This window comes from Phallusia mammillata, chromosome 5 (assembly GCF_965637545.1).
Source record: "Phallusia mammillata chromosome 5, kaPhaMamm4.hap1.1, whole genome shotgun sequence".
Taxonomy (NCBI): domain Eukaryota; kingdom Metazoa; phylum Chordata; class Ascidiacea; order Phlebobranchia; family Ascidiidae; genus Phallusia; species Phallusia mammillata.
In genome coordinates this window covers 1,770,940-1,786,383 of record NC_137256.1, presented here as the reverse complement: position 1 = coordinate 1,786,383, position 15,444 = coordinate 1,770,940, and the positions used below count along the sequence as shown (strand labels likewise).

General features: G+C 37.2%; 2 protein-coding genes across 4 annotated transcripts; one reads left to right on the top strand and one right to left on the bottom strand.

The window, feature by feature from the left end:
• The first annotated feature begins 2,415 nt into the window (after positions 1-2,415).
• Positions 2,416-9,477, top strand: LOC145229483 (uncharacterized). 3 transcript variants are annotated; one of them, XM_080094827.1, is made up of 7 exons: positions 2,416-2,562; positions 3,972-4,048; positions 4,553-4,742; positions 5,665-5,862; positions 6,264-6,418; positions 6,618-7,208; positions 8,019-8,759. In XM_080094827.1, the coding sequence occupies exons 1-7, from the start codon at positions 2,502-2,504 to the stop codon at positions 8,355-8,357; spliced, it is 1,611 nt and encodes a 536-aa protein (XP_079950953.1). In that variant the 5' UTR covers positions 2,416-2,501; the 3' UTR covers positions 8,358-8,759. The 3 variants fall into 3 exon arrangements, with proteins under 3 accessions (XP_079950953.1, XP_079950955.1, XP_079950954.1); XM_080094829.1 differs by lacking the exons at positions 2,416-2,562; positions 8,019-8,759 and adding exons at positions 3,308-3,683; positions 8,769-9,477; XM_080094828.1 differs by lacking the exon at positions 2,416-2,562 and adding an exon at positions 3,694-3,754.
• A 658-nt stretch (positions 9,478-10,135) lies between these two features.
• Positions 10,136-15,387, bottom strand: LOC145229484 (cytochrome b-c1 complex subunit 2, mitochondrial-like). Its single transcript, XM_080094830.1, has 4 exons — positions 14,774-15,387; positions 14,134-14,320; positions 12,906-13,058; positions 10,136-10,837 (listed from the first exon to the last, which is right to left on the bottom strand). The coding sequence occupies exons 1-4, from the start codon at positions 15,293-15,295 to the stop codon at positions 10,353-10,355; spliced, it is 1,347 nt and encodes a 448-aa protein (XP_079950956.1). The 5' UTR covers positions 15,296-15,387; the 3' UTR covers positions 10,136-10,352.
• Between the last annotated feature and the right edge of the window lie 57 nt (positions 15,388-15,444).

The following is a 15,444-nucleotide window of genomic DNA, read 5'->3' as shown; positions in this document are numbered from 1 at the left end:
GTGACGTCACAGACAACAAAGGCAAAGCTTCTAAAAACAAGAAGGAAAAGAAGTTACGTCATAAAGACGATGACGATACCGATGACGAAGATTGATTTTTATGATTTTTTTCGTTGTTTTTTTTTTGTTATTTTGTAATTTTCAATATCTTGCATTGCTATTGTTTGTGAAAGGTTGCTTCTGTACTGTTGTGGCAAACATGACTTTCTATACAGAACGTGTAAAATATTTGACTAAACTCTCGTTTCAAGGAAAACTTAATAGCGATAAAGATAGGTCGCAGTTTATACAAAAGAAAAATAATAATATTCGCACGGGCTCTGTGTCTAGTTACGTAACAAATCAATTGTTTGAGAACAAAACAAACTGGGAAATATCCCCACGAAAGCATTAAAGTTACTGTCCTTTCTATTTTATGAAACCGTTCAATGGCAATTTAATAAAGTGACAATGCAATTAAAATTTCACTCGACTTTTGGGTGCCATTTTTATACCAATAGAGGGCGCAATTTGATCTGCACCCCCTGCTTGACAGACACCAACGCAAGCCGATTTGACGCCACGAAACCACCAACAAGCAAACATCGCAATTTCGACATGTTTTACCGGTGTTCGGTTACAGCGACAGAAGCAATCCATGAAATATTAATTTTAATGACCCGCAATCGCAACAGCTGCTTGGTGGCGCTAATGAGTGGTTGTGTTCGGTGAGATGAAAGTGACGAAGCTATCAGCCGAACATGCGTGGGTAATTTTGACGTTAATCTGATTTACAACTTAACTCCCCCAACAAACAACTGGTGTAACACGCGTCACACGAACTGTGGAACCAGATGTTGTTTTGAAATTGAGTTACTAGCTGAACAATTACAAATGAGGAATTGAAATAAACGTGAAGCCCCAAAAAACGCTATTTTATTTTTTGAAATAAACGAATATGTGCAAATTTAGTGCTAAAAAACTCATAACTTACAGAACTTAAAAACTCATTTAACTCAATTAAAAGCTCTTGGGCAAAGTTAAGAGCACGCAAACTCCAATCAACACTTCGTCCTTCGAGGCCATAAGAAAAGTATACAGTTACACAAGGTAACTCTTGGTCGTACTACATTAAAAAAATTAAATCCATTTAAGCCCGTCACTCTTAAACTGTGGATGTTACCCCGAAATACATTTTAGAGGCAAATTTCATAATCGTTTTTTAGTTCTATGACGTCGATTTTCTGTGGCCTCATAACTGGAAGTTTTAGTTGATTTTCATTTATCTGGTTGTTATTTGGGATAAAGGATCAGAATCACTAAAAATTATATATTATCAAGCGAAACTTGTTGTTTACGGAAATTTTAATTACTCACCCAAAACTTCCCAAAACAAGCCACCAATTATTGGCCGCAAAATTTTGGCGCGGCTCACATTAATATTGCATACGCGTTGTCATGGTGATATTATGAGCTGCTCAATTGTCAGCGCGCGTGCAGTGGGGAGGGAGGACCGCTACTCCTCATTCCCGAACACTTTGACGCGATGCACCGCGCCCGGAAGAAGTGAAAATGACTCGCGGATAATCGTTTCTGGAATTTTCGTTGGGAAGTGTTCGATTTATACCGTTAAGTAAAAGAATAGTTGGTAAATTAGTTGTTACAGGGCAACAATAAATTGATTTGGAGATCAGGTTTTTCGAATTATTTTATATCATTTTCTATTCTCGTCTGGTGTGTTGAATTAATGTGTAATGTTGGTATTGTGTAACATCCATTTCTGGGATAAAAAATATGCTTTATATAGTTTTTCTCATGACGATTTATGAAGATTAAGTTAAGAAACTTGATTTCGAAAAGGTATTTGGGGTGATTACTTACTTCTTGATTAGGCTACACATTTTGCTATATTGTTTTCTTATGACTCTATTGTGAAGATTAAGTTAAGAAATTTTGTACTGGGAAGATAAATGGACATTATAACTTCAAGCTGTAAATAAAAAGGATTGCGGTTTTCGTGGTCAATTTTTTATGTTGAAACTGATTTTGCGGGGTTAAGGTAAAACTTTGAACAGCTGTTGCGGCTTGAGGTGAAATTAAACCCGAAAAACAATTTACCTTTTACCACAAGCACCGATGATTCAGTGAGCTTGTGGGTTTAGGTTGGGCGGAGGCTCTTGTAACGAACAGTTAAGTGAAAGTCAGTTCAATTTAAGTCAAAACACCGAAACTTTAACACAAAAGGTCCAAAGATACGGAATTTATTGCAACAGAACTTTTAGAAAAATTGCGGTTTAAAAACTCAGCTGTTTTATATGACAGGTGAAGCAGGAAAAGGAATAATTAGAAAAGTTACTTTTCAACTTGCTTTAAAGTCTTTTGTTTTTTGTTTTAGTTTCATTTTTCGAAAACTTTGATCTTAATTTGCAAATATTTCTATTAGATCAGGTTTTATTAATTTTTACTGATGCTATTATTGTTAGACAGAATCTAAAAACAGGACTTAATCTGATTCCAAAAAGATGAAAATTCGTTTTGTCGTCGCAGTTTTGATCCTTCTCTTCTGTGTTCATTTATCTTTAGGTAAGAACTTTAATCCTAAGGTTGAGAAATCAACGAACGTAAATAAACGGATCAGGAATATAATAAACATAATAGACGTAAACACAATTTGAGAAAAAAAAGTCGTACAAAGAGTTGTTCTTGGACGTTTCGGCAAATGCTCATGTCATCATCACTGATATATAAAGTTAGGACATTCGCGACTAATTGTATTCATAAACTACTTCAGTTCACTCTGGTTGTGCGTTTACAAATGACAAAGAAGTACTACTTGGTAAGGAAATATATATCTTGGCTGTTTTTTTATTTGTTTCATCAAAACATGCTTGAAATTAAGTTTTCCAAACTCGTTTGATCGCTTACTTACCCTCATATGATCCTTTTTATCCCTGTGGCTGTGACGTAATCCAATATATCTTTTTCCTTTGCTGCTCAGGGTCATTAAACGTGTTATCTTGGCCTATGTTATTTCACATAAGATGGCAATGTTTTGTTAAAACTTTTGAATTACAAATTAGTTGAGTTTTATGCAATTTTGATGGCAGTATTTTTTTAATTATTTTAAGTCATTTTTAATTTCCAGCTTGTGGCATTTTAAAGCTTTAAAATTAACCTATGACAAGCGCGGTGGCTTATTGCGAGGTGGCATACATTAATAATAAGTTAATGTGCGTGCGTGCGTTTGTTCATAAGCACAACTCAATAACTCCGGGTTGAAAAAAACTTGCCCAACCCCTATTTAATTATTCATGTTTTCAATACAAACACATCAGCCGTATGTTTACGCGGCTCTTGTATGAAGTAGCTGAATTTAAAATAGCAAGAGACCTTACATGCAAAGTAAATGCATTTTCCCACAAGTTTAGAAGCGTTACAATACAAAAAGCTAAGTTCGAAAAACACAAAATACCCGAACAATCACACCACAATAAGAATAAACCGATCAATGTGAATGAACCGGGACACTTGACCGGATAAACAATGCTTTTTCGGTGTCCTTGCTGTTTTTACAAAACTGTGCACATGACAATTCGATAAAGTGACAATGCAAATAAAGTGTTGACTTGAATTTGACTTGATGATCGGGATAACACTTGATGTGCGGCTTTTTCAGCTTGCTGATCCCAATAAACTGGAGTGCCGTAAGATGGCTAAACTAGGTTATACGGCCGATCTCTCATCATCATGCAGCTGTACCGATGAGACCTTATAGGTCGAAACAGCTTGTAGCTTAAAAAAAACAGTTGTTAAAGCGTCTATTAAAGTAAATAAACATTCCACATAAAACATTTGTATCAAATTGCAATTTTTACTAGCCTACGTTTCGCCACGTGTTTTAGCCGGAAGTATTAGGACTTTTTAGGGAATAATTGTGATAATTTTGAGACGGGTTCATCACCATTCCTTATCAGTGCGGTTTATTTTTACAGGCTTACAATGTTACGAATGCAATGCGGCAAGGTCGGAAGAAGAATGCAAAACTGTGACCACGTGTGGAATTGATCAGGTAAAATTTGCAAATTTAATTTCAGATTAGAATTTTAAAATAGAAGAATAAGTAAGATAAGGTATTTTTTATTGTGTTGTTAAAAATAAACAATAACTCGTAAAAGCTGAATTGCTAAGCACGAAATTTCAGTGGGAAGTTTAGGTATTAGATTATAAACCAGGTTGTTCCAACGCGGCTGCGTAAAAATTTCATATGCAACTTCAGCGATAGGAAATCTTATTATTTTAAAACGTCAATACCCCCAGTTTTTTTTAATTTCCCCCGGTTGTAAAAGGGACTTAACAAAAGCGAAGCCAATATTTAGAAAGCCCGTTTAATCTGGTGACTTTCAATTTAAACCTTTAAAACTCTTTAAGTTTCGCATGGCAAACGTTAGGAAATATTGTCATAAAGTATGTTAGATCTTAAATAACCGATAAAGACATAAAAACATTTCTAAATCATAATATATTTAATGTTATTTTGGTATGAGGTAATAATTCCTTCAATGTTTACGAACAGAATGTTTGTTACACGGAAGTCCGCAACGACTCACTGGGAATCGCTCAGATCATGAAGTCTTGCTACCAAGCCCATGCCTGCAACATTAACAGGGATCAGAATGACCACAGTTGTCCCAGGTCGTGCGCACTCTGTTGCTATGGCGACCTGTGCAACGAGAAGGGACCCGATCTCTGCACGTGTGATATTCGTAAGTTAAACATTTGTCACAGGGATGAAAAAGATTGCAATATTCCATATAACCTAGTCATGAGGCGTATACAGAGCACCATCGCAGCGGTAAGAGAAAGGATGTCAAAACAAAGGCTCTTTTGGGCCTATTTGTGAAAATGTATTAGTAGTGATTTAAAATATTTATAGAATAACATAAAACACTAAACACTTGAAAGGTTGTCAGTTTTGCTTCACAATTTCAATACAATTATTATAATTCAAATTATACATAAACTGGTGTGTAGCCCCAGTGTAAACGTCTAATGTTGCTCACAGTGGTCCTCAGTGTATTCAATGAGCTTGTGTATGTCCGGACATGTGGAAATCTATGCTGTGCATAAACTGGTGTGTGGCCACAGCGTGTACATTTAATGTTGCTCATAGTGGTCTTCAATGTATTCAATGAGCTTGTGTGTTTACGCATATATAAGCTTAGTCCAAGTGATAAACAACGAGATTTTACTCCATTAGTTGCTGACGAATGCTTGGAAAATGGCTGTAAAAGTTGTAGCCTTTCCGGGTCGACCCAAGTACACGACACCCATTCCCGCTATCTTATCTTAATCGATTTTTGAATAATGCAAGAAGTTGAGATTGCCAGGAAAGAAACAAACTACGATAAAGGGTGGTAAAATGTTTTACCGTAAAAGGTCAGCGAAAAGTTTTAAACTCATAGTAGTGGAAGTGGCAAACATTTTTATCCAGCATGTTTTTTATACACAAAGAAACCAATTTTAGACTCAGAAAACAGAATTTTTTTTATAAATTTTAGAGATTTTAGAGAAAAATTATTTTACAATCACTAGCATACAATAATACCAGTCCTGCTCTCTGTATTTTTATTTTCGTTTATAAACCTTTTACAGTCTCTTATATTTTTAACATTCTCCATTTTGCAGTAAAACTAACAACCGTCCCCCCGCCCCGGACCACCACAAGATTCGGGTATTTCCCGTGGCTCCCCAGAGCACCGAAACCAACCAAGCGTGTCGCGAAAGCAACGGTCCGTGACAAGCAGAAACGAGCGGAAGTCGGAGGAAACGTCAATCAAACTTTTGCTGACGTCACAACGCAAGTGGATCAGACACAAAAAACAAGTGTGTAGACGAAAATGTCTATTACAAGCAGATATAATATGATTGTTACTTCCTGAGACAAAATCTCCCACTAGGTTTTCTTACGGTTTATCTTCGTGACACTACATCGGAAACGCATTTTGGGTCTAAAGCGGTCAGAAAAGTTACGTTTTCTAAACCGAATTTATTTGAAAATCAAATCAATTAATTTAGAATAACTAACGTGGTATTACGACACATATAAGACCAAATATGAAGCCAGTCCGTTTTTTTCAACATTAAGCCCAAACCTGGCATCGAATAGCCCGGCCTAACATACAACTTTGTATCGGATAAAACTTGTTGACCACCTTATAAAAGGACCCACCTTAATATCAAGAGTGAAGGTCTTTAATTATTAATCCGCTAAATTTGTTTATTAGCAGCCGCTGCACCAACAACAGCAACAACAAACACAACAACGAGTATAGTTCCGACAACAAACTCAACCACGAAACCAGAGTGCGAAGTTTTTAAAGCGATTCCTGAATATTCTCCGGAAATTATTTGCAATGAAGCAGAAAACGAAGAAGAACTTGTGAGTTCCATACAAGGATCTATTAAAACTTTGTTGTTATAGCAACGCAGCTAACAATATGCTGTTGGTCGTGTCATAATAAGCTAAAAAATAAGTTATAACATGACTGCTGTCAGCATTAAACTATTATTGATGCATCTAAATTTTGAAGTTAATTTTTTTAAAATTTTTAATGAGTGGCTGATATTTTTACCGTTAGGTGGAGTGCGAGGGGCAGCCACACACCAGAGCATTGTGGGAAAGTCCCACCTACTTCCTGTCAAACCTAAGCGGTCACGCATGGATGCACTGCAGGGACTTCCCCGAGAACTCTAACGGTTCCGTAGAAGAAAGCAACGACCGAAGTCTGAAGCTGACCTGCACCGAAACACAATTACCAAACCCACAGAGGCACACAACAAACACGACACACCACAATAACGCCACCCTTGACGGCACAGTCACGATATATTGCACTGCGGGGTCTTACTCAATCGATATGTCGAAATCATTCGAGTGTGACAACACATTTGAGGTCACGTGTTTTATGATTTTTACGTCACACAGCCTTCCGACCACCGAGCCGTACGAGACAGGCGACTTTGAAGGCACACATACGGGCACACTCGCCATGGTAACAACCGACAACGTCAAAATATCTATGACGTCATTTGCTACGGACGAAGACGCTGTAGCGATCGAAGGTAACCTAGCAACGGCATCCGGGAGTTTAGAGACGTGGTCGATTGTGGTTATAGCTGTGGGATGTCTCTTGCTAGTCGCTCTATCGGCTGTGATGTTGTTCAGACTGGTAAGTTGAAAACATTGAGAAGAAACTTCAACCGAAGCATAGTTGGCAGGAACATGGCGACCACTAGTGGCATTTACCTAAACCACACTGAAAGCGAAAGTCCTGCGTTCGAACCCCATGAAAAAATGGCATGTCGGCAACGAAATGACATTTAATTACTTTTGTTCTTGTTCTAGTTGAGTGGTTCCCAACCGGGGAGGAATTCCTCCCTAGGGAGGAATTTTATGAGTTCAGGGGAGGAATTTCATAAAAACTGTAAAAACACGTACATTGGAAATATTACAGAACATTTTTGTACACACATAATTATATCCATTATAATTTAGACCCGGTTCACATTTGGAACCGGTTGTAAAGGATTATAAGGTCTATTTCAAATTGCTATAATTTTTTATGTTATATTTGTTTTTCGTCTTATGGGGAGGATTGAATACTTCGAAAATGGGTAAAGGGAGGAATGTAACAAAAAAGGTTGGGAACCACTGTTCTAGTTAAATGAGAAAAAGCCAGTGTTTAATTGCGGCGCATTCCAAAAAGTGATTTTGTGTATAAGCTACGGGATAAGTATTTGATAGTTTATTTAATACAAAAAGGTGTCGGAAATTTTGATGATAATTATGTTAATTATTATTTGTACCCAATTAAAAAATAATATTTCGTTATTATTTATCCAATTACTAGCGTGGGTAGTTAATTAGCAAGTCCCAAATACGAATAAAGCATCGATTGTTGAAGAAGAAAATCAGACGGTAGGTGATTGAATCGCTGTATGTGTAACGTTCATATTTATACCAGAAAATTTTCCTCCAGAAGCAAAAGAATTTGAAAAAGATTTCACCGGAGCAGCACCCTGGCCAAGATTCGAAACTGGAACCAATGAACTTCGGTTTCGTACCATCATCAAATTTAGACGAGAATTTTTCTAATAACAAATCGAAGCCACAACAAGCGACGAGGCCTTCAACCCGAGAAGGAGACGACAATGGTGGGAGAAATAATCAAATGATGGAACCTTACCAGGAAAACGACTGGCTGCGGAACTGGCCGTATTACGAACAGATACACAAGGCTTTAGTTGCGCTGGCCAGAAAACAATCTAATGCCTTGCGAAAACAAACTAAAAGAGCAGTCTCCAAAGAAAATGGATAAATTTATCAACTTGAATTATTTCTACTCTTTTTTTTCTAGGAATCGTGCTGGTTTTATGATTTTTACTTTCTTTGTTACATATCTTCCGCTTTTGAGTACGATCGTATTTGTTACATATCTTCCATTTTGTACCGCAACATCAATCCCTAAACTAATAAACTTTCATTTCGGTATTTTTTCTAAACTTTCTTTCCTACTTTTGCGTATTTCATTATGCAATAAAAATAAGATGAACAAAAAACAGCGAAAATGTTATATGTTCTTTTCTTCCATAATCAGCCGTGTTGAAGATAACAATCGTATTTGTTTGAAAAACAGTTTATTTACATAGAAATCAACTTATAAATACCATGGCCATATAGCGCCCTTGCGTGGCTGTAAGATTTTATTTGTTTTCCAATTTTGCCGCAGATTACTCGGAGAGGAATTTACCACGTGAACAAAGTCGCCCCATCTGACGAAACAAAGAAGGAACCGGAACCGGAAAATGGCAAACAAGATTTAGAGTTGCCGGGGTGAACACAGAAATCATATCAGACTCGATTTTGATTTCTATTTGGCCAAACTTTTCAAGCGAGTGAAATTTTTTTATTGCCTTCTTGTATTTGGATATCTCACTTGCTAATTTGTGCCGACTCTATGCCACCAAACGTGTATTTTCACTTTTTGTAGCCGTTTAGTAAAATTTTACCACTGACGTGATTCCACGAAGGTTTTAGTTCATTATTATGCCTTCAAGAGAATTACATTTTTAAACTTGTCAAATAACTCGCCTGTTACAACCAGTGGTTGCAATCAACCATGCAAAATTTTCTTTAAAAAACATTTTTAAAGTGTAAAGCCATGGAGTCATTACAGCATGATAAGCTGCGTTGCCTACATGGCCAATATCTTGTCACCAACTGCACTCATAAGACCTCGTAGATCGAAACAGTGTGCACTGTCACTGTCTGCATTTTCAAAACCGTGAAAACAAACCCAATACAGTGTTGAGATGTTACACATGTATTTGAATCCGACCTGAATATAACTTAATGTTTTGAAGTGTTGCCAACCAATACGTTTCACCTGTTAGCTACGATAGAGTGTCCTTGTGAAAATACACCGTTTATAAACCCAACATCTGATTTAGCTTCGTTTTAAACAGTGTTTCTGGTTAGATTTAGTTAACAGACTGTTTTGCAGGAAATTATAGAGTAAAAAATATTATATCAATGATTTTTTTCAATGTCAGAAGCCAGTGTCAGAAGAACAAAAAAAATACAGCGACTGATTAAGCGTTTTTTACTCAAAAATGTTCTGCAGTCGTGAATCAATGACTCTAATTCGTCGCAGTCCTTCAGTTACAAGGGTATATCATTAATAAGGCATCATTTACTGCTACATCCTGTGGTAAATACTTGTAATCTCTGGTAGCGAGAGAATACACTTCTATCGTAGTAAGGTGTTGCCCTTGGTTAGGCGAAAATGGGGCGTCATAACAACGAAAAATTGGCAGATGAGCCGAATCATCATCGTGGCACCCCAGGCCTATTGAAAACGTCATACCTAATCGGCTGGTCACAGGGTATTCCCATATATGACAGGACACAAGCTGCGATGGGATTCGAACTCACGACAAAGGTACACATACTCAGCGGTGAGCCTACCGAAAGTCAAATCACAAGCACCTGCCTCGTATGCTGCACATGTCAGCTTCGTAGTAGGGGATCGCCAGTTTGTACATTAAGATAAACATGCATTTAATGCTGGGATCAGCCTTAAAAATAGACAAACGGTTTGAGAGTTTAGTTGTATATTTCCGACCGTAGCACATAAATAACTTTCTTACAAAGTACAGACCCAGGAACTTTACACCAACGGAATAAAAAACATTTTGGTGCAAACTTCCTGCAAATATCAGACTTTCATATTAAACGATAACAACCTGCCTGAATTTTAAACAAAATTGAACTAGAATTGTTCGAAACTTATCCAGAATACAGAATAGAATATTTAAAGATCCCTTAAGAAAGGTCCATCACTGCCCCTGCCTACAGTAGCCAAGCCTCGTTTTCCTGTTAACACACGACGAGCGACACCAGCGACGTCTGCGGCCGATACCCCGTCGATAAGAGCGACAATACTCGATGGGGAAGCGATGGTACCAAGCACAGAGCTCTGCACAGCCATATCTTGAACGGTTTTCGACATGCACTCAGCATTCATGAGTACAGCAGCTTTAAATCGCTCCTTGGCACCATTAACAGCAGCATCAGAGAGGCCGTTGGAAGCTACTTTCTTGCACTCGGCCGATACTGCCTGTAGAACAGCATTGATGCTCTCTTGAGGCGAAACCACATAGATCCCGAACAAGCCCGTATCAGAGTAGTTAACGGAAAATGCGTTGGTTGAGAAAACTCCGTCGGTCGATTTTTCTACAGCTGGATTGAGTGAGCCATGGTTGAGACCAGATCCTCGCCTGATGTTTCCAGTGACACCTGAAATTTCATTAACATAATATGATTATGCAGAAAAGTGAAGCAATTATTCATAAACAAATGATATTTTGGTAGGGTTGCAAAGTCGGAAGGTTTAAGCTCTGACACAAAACCTCAAACAATGGAAGTCAGACTTGAAATTTTCAAAACTTCCAGGAGTTTGACATCCTAAGGTCGTCAAACTGGCAAAAAAACTAGAAGGGTGGCTCAGCACATATTGCCATTGCACATACACTTTAACCTATTTTGAAACGTTAATATACTCCCTACACTTATTTTATATTGGGTCCCATATCACCTACTGAATTTTATAACCTTACTTGTTTCTGCAGGCAGAGACTCATGGGTCCCCCACACATGCAAACTTAAAAACAATGCACTTTATAAGATAACCATCAGTAAGTTTGGTGCTTTAAGAAAACACTGTGGTCAGTTCCTGGCTTAAATAATCATGCTATTAAAAGTAATGCAAATCTGATTCAATTCATACATTGTAGTATTTCCTATTTAGTGTTCTATTTGTAGGAATGAAGGGGTAAATAGTGGCAAAATAAAGTGAAACACAACAATGAACACCTATAAATAGCAAATTGTACAAGCTGTCCAATTTCATTCAATTCCGACACTGTTTCAAAAAACACCTATTTTAGGGGGCTGGTTAGGTAAATGTTAAATCTATAGGGTGAAACTGAACAATCGACACCCAAAAATGACATAATATATATATTAACTATCCAATTTTCATCCAATTCAGACATTGTTTAAAAGATTCACCCATTTTAGGGGGCAAGAGGGGTAAATATTGGGAATACATGGTTAAACACAACAATTGACACCTATAAATGACAAACTCTGCAAGCTGTCCAAATTTCATTTAATTCTGACACTGTTTAAAAATTTCACCCATTTTAGGGGGTTAGTGGGGTAACTGATGAGGTTCTACACCCAAAAATATAAAATCACATTGACCCAAACAACAGTCCTGTAAAATTTTATCCAAATCAGCCAATGTTTAAAATTCTGACCACTAGAGGTGTTATTAGCAACATTTGTAACACTTCTGACGTCACAAGGCTGTTAACACCCCTCTGACTGACATGTGCAGGAACGTCCACCAAGTCTTCCCGCAAGCTGTCCAATTTCATTTAATTCCGACACTGTTTAAAAAACTCACCCATTTTAGGGGGTGAGTGGGGCAACTAATGGGGTTCTACACCCAAAAGTATAAAATATGAAATTACAATGACCCAATCAACAGTCATGTAAAATTTCATCCAAATCGGCCAATGTTTAAACTTCTGACCACTAGAGGTGTTATTAGCAACATTTGTAACACTTCTGACGTCACAAGGCTGTTAACACCCCTCTGGTTGGTATGTGCAGGAACGTCCACCAAGTAATGCACAAACACAAGCAAGGTATGTTATGTTGCCTTTACTATACTATTACACCACAGAAATTTTCTGTTTGTGGTGCGCAGCAACATACAAAAACGTTTTACACTTTGGGGGCTGGCGGGGTAAATACTGGGGCTATCGAGTGAAACAAGGCAGATGACACATCTACATAACTATATCTACCATCTGTGAAAGTTTCATTCAAATCCATCAAACATTTGATGGCAAAAGAGGGTGGACAAACTTCAGGTTAGAAAAAAAAAAGAAAAAAAAAGAAGAAAAAGAAAAACAACAACAACAAATCGAGTAAAATCAACATGTGTCCCCTTCAGGGAAGGAGACCCATAAATATTGACAAAAGCGATACAAACTGATTGAAAAGCAAATTTACCTCCCAAATAAAATAATTACATAATTATACTTTCAAACACTTAAACTCCTTATTTAAGACTCAATTTTTGCTCAAACATGTAAAAGCATGCTTTTACAAATGTACTCTTAAGATTTCTGCACAATTATGATCAACTGTTTTAATGACAAATCATATGACTTCTTATCCATTTTAACACAAGCCAAATTGCACATCCTGTAATAGCATACACTGCTAATTAGGTGTACATGTAGTCTTTTATGATGTTCAACTCTAACACCCATGATGTATATATACATACCAAGTGCATACTGTAGCACAGATAGAGCCACTGCGTCCTTGTCGTTCAAAGCAACACCTTCGAATGTGAGAGCAGCATGGACAAGTGGGGTCGGGTCGCCAACATGAACTTCACCACCAATAAATTGGGATGCTGCCCGTTGAGTAGCTGATCCTGTTGATAGAGAATCAGTATTACTAAATGGCCCAAATACAATGTTTAAGCATTATGAAAACCTAATTGCAGATAGGCTAGGAAACAGCAACCATTTTGGTGCTACAAACAAGTTATTTAGTGTAATGAGTGTTAAAAGTACAACTTATTGTTTATGTGCTCTACATATTTATACTAGTTGATGTATTGTTCCCATACCATTATGTACTAATGTGCAGCAGTTATTGGAAAAGGATGCAGCAAAAGACATGTGTAAACTTCTACACCATTAAGTTGTGAAATTGACTACCTTGGCACCCTATAATGTTAAGTGAGCCGTCTTTTGTAATTTCAAATTTTTGAAACCATATTTTTATTGGTAGGCAGGGAACCAAAAGTCATTTTAACTGTTAACAATGTTAAAAACCACCAAAAACCTAATGAGACCTACCTTTATAATCTAAGCTTTCCAGCGTATTTTAAAAATAGCCCACATTAAACATTCACCATGTATCAGGCTAAACCAAACTGCTGAACCCAATCAGGCTAAAAGCATCATAAACATTTAAATAATGCAGAACTTTTATGCAAATAAACTTTTAAGTGATGATAAAATCTTGACTAAAACCTTATACAAAGTTACTTGCATGTATATCAGGTATGTACCGTATATACTCGCGTATAGGTCGCAACTTTTTTCCTTATATTAAAAAAAATTACTAATTTTACTAATTTTCAATAAAAAATTAAGGGTGCGCGTTATAGACGCTAATTGTAGTGGAAATGTGCTATCGAATACGGGTGCATGCGCTCGTGCACACACATACCAATGCGAGACAGTTTCATGAGCGCACACACACATGCGTCAGCTCAGCGTGCGTTGGATTTTCCCGCTTTGTTGAGAAAACATAGTTTTGTGGTTTCAATGCAATTCAATGGTAAAAAACAACCATTTGCACCGGTTATTTATGCAAAAAAGCTAGGCTAAGGGCCCTTTAAATCCCTAGATTTTCAGTGCGACTTATGTGCGAGTCAACTCTAAGTTTGGAGCAAATACTATTTTACTGGTATGAGGTACAATATTGCTTAAAGTTACCTTCTGCACCATTGCATGCTGAACCAATATCAATAAGCCCATCATGACTGACACCAGATCCAGACAAAACCATGTTACTGAGATTGTAAGATGCATTAAATTTTGCTTGCAGCATTTCTGAAGTGTGATGGCCAATCATAAAATCTGGACTCATGACCGAGTTTGAAAGAGAGCCTTTGAATGACGCCTGTGTATAAGAAATAAATATACATATATAAGTACACCTCCAAAACTTTGATTGTGATTGGACTTGTTTTTAACACAACACTACTACCTTAAACCACTGCTACGTATTCAAATGATGCTTGTGCAAAAAAGTAATTTTGTGTGTACACAAACACAATAAAACATTTAAAACTAATTGAATCCCGTATATTTTTTGAAACAAGACCATTAATTTTAATTCAACTACTACTAATTCGATTTAAAACAGATTCATGTAAATTTTGCAGAGCTTAAATTTGAAGAACCACCTAAATATAAAGATAGTGCAAATGGACCACACTGTTGTTTATGAAACCAATGAATATATCTGTACAAAGTATCCAAAATAGCTCTGTTGAAGGCCAATACACTTGTACATGCACATAAGGCATTTGGAAACATTTTGTGACAAATATCTTACACATCAATATCTTACCTTGTGAGCAGTTTCCATCAAAGTAAAACATGGATCACTAGTTGCCACAGCCTTTTGGTATTTCATTCTTGAAGTAACATCATTTATTTCATACCAGGGAAATTTGGCACCAAGAATAGTTGGAGCTACGACGTCAGTAAAAACCTTCTGAGCATCATGTGGGTTACAACGAACACTGTATAGCGTGTGCTCTCGGCCGGCTGTGACTTGTAAATCAGCACCGAGGGATGAAAGAAGCTGCGTTGTCAAAAATGCTGTGTTTCGTGATCCGGTCAATCCAGCAGTGCATTGTAAACAATGCGTGATTCCAAGGTTTGACTGGGATTCATCTCTACTTCCGGAGTTGACAAGCAAAGCTAGTTGAGCAACAGGAGCATTTTCATTGGTGCTCGCCACTCGAAGGCCGCTCGGTAACACACTGAGTTTTGTTGATGAGCCCGATGTGGCTGCAACAGCCTGAGTTGTGTAGCATTGTTGAGAAAATTTGACCAGTTGTTGTCTGACTTGCAGTGAGCGCAACATTGTGACCAGATTCTATTGTTTTAACTTCTTAAACTTAAATTACTAAAATTCAACTACACATCAATGTTTCTTATATAATATAGTACAATGCAATCAGTTGCAAACAATATAATTGAGGATTAATCTGTTTTGTCAACGTCTCAAAACTA

Coding starts and splice junctions, on each gene's coding strand:
- LOC145229483 (XM_080094827.1), top strand. CDS start 2,502: ATGAAAATTCGTTTTGTCGTCGCAGTTTTGATCCTTCTCTTCTGTGTT. Junction 4,743..5,664: donor TCTCTGCACGTGTGATATTC/GTAAGTTAAACA, acceptor TCCATTTTGCAG/TAAAACTAACAACCGTCCCC. Junction 7,209..8,018: donor CTGTGATGTTGTTCAGACTG/GTAAGTTGAAAA, acceptor ATTTTCCTCCAG/AAGCAAAAGAATTTGAAAAA.
- LOC145229484 (XM_080094830.1), bottom strand. CDS start 15,295: ATGTTGCGCTCACTGCAAGTCAGACAACAACTGGTCAAATTTTCTCAA. Junction 14,321..14,773: donor TGATGGAAACTGCTCACAAG/GTAAGATATTGA, acceptor TCTTATACACAG/GCGTCATTCAAAGGCTCTCT. Junction 13,059..14,133: donor AGCATGCAATGGTGCAGAAG/GTAACTTTAAGC, acceptor CTCTATCAACAG/GATCAGCTACTCAACGGGCA.